Genomic DNA, 4,910 nt, shown 5'->3' on the forward strand with positions numbered 1-4,910 from the left:
CATTTTACCACCACCAAAATTTGTATTCCCTTCCTACCCTCATTCAACAGATGCACGAATCACAACCGCACAACAGCGGCATTCACCGTGACGTTTCGACAAAAGTCGGGGGGCATAATCATCATGAAGAATTCCCTCCCTTTTTCCTTCCCAATTTCGAATTTCGAAACTCCCATTAAGAGAAATTGCGCCCCAACCCGCCCTCATCCGTTAGAACTGACGTCCCATCGCCGTTAACTAACGGCATCCGTTAGCCTTCCCTCATAAATACTCTTCTCCCTCGGTTTTCCCTCCCTCATTCACTTTCTTCCTCTCTTTCGTTCTCGTTTTCCGACGAGTTGTTGACCTAATTTCTTCTATTCCTTCGTCTTTCTGGCAACTCTTCCCCCGTTTTTCTGCTCTCCTTTCCGCCGGATCTCTCCTCGTTCGTCCGTTCTCTTCCCTCCGGTAAGATTCTTGCTTCTTCTGCAAGATATTGCTCATTCTTCTCTATCTTGACCTAATTTATCCTTCGTTTTTGGTCTCCCTTTTTGTAGATCTGCTCTTTAGCAAGTTATTTGCCTAATTTCTTTGTATTTCATCGCGTTTCCTTTGGTTTTGCGGTGGTTCTTGCCGTTTTTTACTGTTTTCCCCTTGTTTTTGCAGAGAAAATGCGTGAGATTCTTCACATCCAGGGCGGCCAATGCGGCAACCAGATCGGAGCGAAGTTCTGGGAGGTTGTTTGTGCGGAGCACGGGATCGACTCGACGGGGAGGTACCAGGGAGACTCGGACCTTCAACTTGAGAGGGTCAATGTTTACTATAATGAAGCTAGCTGTGGCCGGTTTGTACCGAGGGCGGTGTTAATGGATCTCGAGCCTGGGACTATGGACAGCGTCAGATCCGGGACGTATGGCCAAATCTTCAGGCCGGACAATTTCGTGTTCGGCCAGTCCGGTGCCGGGAACAACTGGGCGAAGGGTCATTACACGGAGGGGGCTGAACTTATCGATTCGGTCCTTGATGTTGTGAGGAAGGAAGCTGAGAACTGCGACTGTTTGCAGGGTTTGCTCTCTTATATTTCGCTCACTGTTACTGTCTTTTTAAATTCTTTTCTTGTAATATTCGGTTGTTTATGTTAGTATTGTGGTATTTCATTGATATGATTTTCTACAGATTTTCTTCTTTCCTTTTTTTTTGCATGTGCTTGTTTTCATGCTAGTGGAATATTATGTATTGTAGAGCAGGGCTTAGTTTATTATGTTTATTCATGTGTTGCAGTATTTAATCAAACTGTTGATGACTGTCGCCTCATTTATCGTTTTATTTAGTTGTTCATTCTTTTTGCAAACGGAGTGATGTTTCTAATTTAATTTGTTCCTTTGATCCTTGTGCCTTAATTTGGTTTAAAACCTTCTGGATCATATATACATGCTTATGCGAACATCATTGGTTTGAATTTGTCATTTCATGTATCTTTCATTATCTGGTTCTGATTTCTTTCTATTGATTGTGCTTTGCTCGTTGACGATTTTTGTAGTTTTCTTGATTATGGTGCTGGCTCTTTAACACTTTTCTATTTTTCCGTTTTTATCCTTTGCAGATGTAATATCTTTCTCTACTCTCTTGCTTTCTTGAGAAACACTTGCGAATGTTTGAGGGATTATGATTGTAATACATTCTTGTGGACGCTGACTTTGCAACTTATTTGCTCACATCCTCGTTTAGTTTCATTTGAACTTCCTTGATGTCAAATTTACCTTACAGACAAGAACTGGGTCTACCTTTTCTGCAGCCTGTTCTGTAAATGACTGCGTTAGAACGTTTATGAAAGATAGTAATTTAAATGTATAGGTTTTTTTTTGGTGTATGCCAAGTGTGTATCTACCTGTTAGGCCTTTTCAAAATTGATATATAATTTTTAGCTTTTAGATGTTCCGTCCCTCTTTCACGGTTAGCCTGTTTCATGCTAACGTTATAGGCCTTTGGTTATGTCTGGCCATGAATATGAACCTGCTTTTGATTAGCTTATGCTGGTATAGGTGTCAATTCACTAGATGTTGGGTTGTGCAAGATACTCCTAGCCTGTCACTAGATGTTGACATTGTTCCTCTGGGATTTGTTAACTACTTGTATCTTTACCTTTAGCTGCTAATGTGTGTTTGCATCACTACTAATAGTTCTCTGCATCGGTTATCTTATTGTTTTCTTTGCATTTGCGATCATTTTCTTGTTACTTTGATAACCTTATTTATCTGTTTTTTCTTCTTTTTGCTTATATCTAAATATTTTCTCTTTATACATATCAAAGTGCTATCAGAGTTGTTTGGTTTTAACGTGTTTGTTGTTCAGGTTTAGTTATATTTTAAATCTTCGTATTTCTTTTTTTAATCTGAATATTGTGTAAGGTGTTAACCTCTTAGTGTATCCCAGCCTCTAGTTTTGCCATTGATTCACCAAGTTACAACTTTGTTCTTTTTAGCTAATTCTGCTTTTGGTGAATAATTGCTAGTTTTAAAAGCTTTTCTAAAAATATTAATACCACAATCTAGGATGGTTGTTTTGCATGCTGTTCATCTGCAAAATGCCTGTGTGGTTGTTGAATCTTTCATGTGGGATGTTCACCATTCTAACTTATTCATGGACTGTATGTAGTACGTGAAATCTTGGCTTTTATATGCCTTGGTTGTTTCCATTCATGCAGACACCATGAGATCCCTTTTGATTGATAGTGCATGGTCGAATTGTTTTCATTTTCAGCTACATTCTTTTTTTTTTGAAAGAAAGCTACATTCCTATTTTTCTGGCTGCCAGGTTTCCAAGTATGTCATTCTTTGGGTGGTGGTACTGGGTCTGGTATGGGCACCCTGTTGATATCAAAGATCCGGGAAGAGTATCCTGATAGAATGATGCTCACCTTCTCTGTCTTCCCTTCGCCTAAGGTGTCTGATACAGTTGTTGAACCCTACAATGCAACACTCTCTGTTCACCAGCTTGTCGAGAATGCTGATGAGTGTATGGTGCTCGACAATGAGGCCCTGTATGATATCTGCTTCAGGACACTCAAACTAACCACTCCTAGCTGTAAGTTTTTCCTTTTTAAACCAGTTGTTGTTCTGGTTACCATGCTCGCTGTTAATTCTCACCAATTCGTGCATATTGGCAAGTTTTTAGTGCTGTAAAATTTGTTGGTTACTTTAATCATGTCACACAGTCTTTCATAGTTCACTTAAATAACAAGTCAAGGCTTTCCTGGAATTTATAATTCATGGGTTTCTTGGGACCTCATGGGTCATGCTTATTTTCTGCTGACTGGTCCTATGTGAACCATTGATCTGGTTTACTTAAATTAAGTGTTCTATTTTGTAAGGCAATATCATGTGACTGCTGGGAAAGGTGCATTTCTTGTGACACTCGTGGAAATGACAAGACAGAGTTGTACGTCATTTTAAATATTCTTCTTTAGATGGTGATTCTTTACCATAATGGTGTGTTTTCTGCAGTTGGTGATTTGAACCACCTGATTTCTGCAACAATGAGTGGAGTCACATGCTGTCTCCGATTCCCTGGACAACTCAACTCTGACCTTCGCAAACTGGCTGTCAATCTCATTCCCTTCCCTCGTCTCCATTTCTTCATGGTTGGATTTGCTCCACTCACTTCCCGTGGGTCCCAGCAGTACCGTGCCCTCACAGTCCCTGAGCTTACTCAGCAGATGTGGGATGCTAAGAACATGATGTGTGCAGCTGACCCTCGCCATGGCCGTTACCTCACTGCATCTGCAATGTTCAGGGGGAAGATGAGCACAAAAGAGGTTGATGAGCAGATGATAAATGTGCAGAATAAGAACTCCTCTTACTTCGTGGAATGGATCCCCAACAATGTTAAGTCAACTGTGTGTGATATCCCACCAACGGGGCTGAAGATGGCATCTACCTTCATTGGGAACTCCACATCGATTCAGGAGATGTTCCGAAGGGTCTCTGAGCAGTTCACCGCCATGTTCCGTCGGAAGGCTTTCCTGCATTGGTACACCGGAGAGGGCATGGACGAGATGGAGTTCACCGAGGCTGAGAGCAACATGAACGATCTGGTATCTGAGTATCAGCAGTATCAGGATGCCACGGCTGATGAAGAAGATGAGTACGAGGAAGAAGCTGAAGAAGAGCCTCTGGAGTAGTGAGGTAACACAGGTGGAGATGGACATTGTTTTTTGTGTTTTCTTTTTCAAATGCTCAAAGGGTGATGGATTTGGCATTATGCTTTCCAGTTGTGGTTGACTGCAACTTCTAGTTGCTGGTGCTCTAGGTTCTTTGTTCTAAGTTTTTCTCTTTCTTGGAAAGAAGTTTACTGTATCTTACGTTTCTTTTGGGTAAGGATCTGCTTAATGATGGGTTTATTTTTAGGTCTTTTTTGTCTTTAGTCATTAGCCAAGCATTATATTGTTGGCAGCGTTCACGTGTGTGATTTTTCTTTTTTCCAAATTAAACTCTGCACCTTCAATTCTTCGGCATCTTCTAGAGAATGGGATTATTGGTATATGAGCATATTGCTAACGGGACTTGGGTTAGCGTGCTGGGGATCGTCGGCTTTTTGCGGGCCATGTCTCTTGTCTGAGGGTTTGTCCGCCCTGAAGTTGATGGCCCAGTTGTGCTCTGATGACCCCTTGTGACGTGCTTTCCCTCCTGGTGAAGGCACTGTCACCGTAGCACGTGCTGTGCTTTGTCCTGTCATGTGTGGGGCGAGCATTGTTCGTGGATGCGGTCTGTGCCAGGCACGCGTGCTGTTTGATGCTTGCAATAACGATGTTGCGGCAGGGAGGCTACCCTGGTGAATGTACATCCGGTCGTTTCACTACATTAATCTGTGTTTCTTATATTATATAATTTTTATTAAGCAATGTGTGTTCTATTCTCTTTCATTAGGCTGCT

General features: G+C 41.6%; 1 protein-coding gene across 1 annotated transcript; it reads left to right on the top strand.

Annotated features, from left to right (window-relative positions):
* Window positions 1-288: 288 nt before the first annotated feature.
* Window positions 289-4,388, top strand: LOC149813303 (tubulin beta-2 chain-like). Its single transcript, XM_089991630.1, has 4 exons — window positions 289-447; window positions 646-1,044; window positions 2,794-3,063; window positions 3,483-4,388. The coding sequence occupies exons 2-4, from the start codon at window positions 651-653 to the stop codon at window positions 4,157-4,159; spliced, it is 1,341 nt and encodes a 446-aa protein (XP_089847756.1). The 5' UTR covers window positions 289-447; window positions 646-650; the 3' UTR covers window positions 4,160-4,388.
* The last annotated feature ends 522 nt before the right edge of the window (window positions 4,389-4,910 follow it).

This window comes from Nuphar pumila, chromosome 16 (genome assembly GCF_984573655.1).
Source record: "Nuphar pumila chromosome 16, dmNupPumi1.hap1.1, whole genome shotgun sequence".
Taxonomy (NCBI): Eukaryota; Viridiplantae; Streptophyta; class Magnoliopsida; order Nymphaeales; family Nymphaeaceae; genus Nuphar; species Nuphar pumila.

Coding starts and splice junctions, on each gene's coding strand:
- LOC149813303 (XM_089991630.1), top strand. CDS start 651: ATGCGTGAGATTCTTCACATCCAGGGCGGCCAATGCGGCAACCAGATC. Junction 1,045..2,793: donor GAACTGCGACTGTTTGCAGG/GTTTGCTCTCTT, acceptor TCTGGCTGCCAG/GTTTCCAAGTATGTCATTCT. Junction 3,064..3,482: donor CAAACTAACCACTCCTAGCT/GTAAGTTTTTCC, acceptor TGTTTTCTGCAG/TTGGTGATTTGAACCACCTG.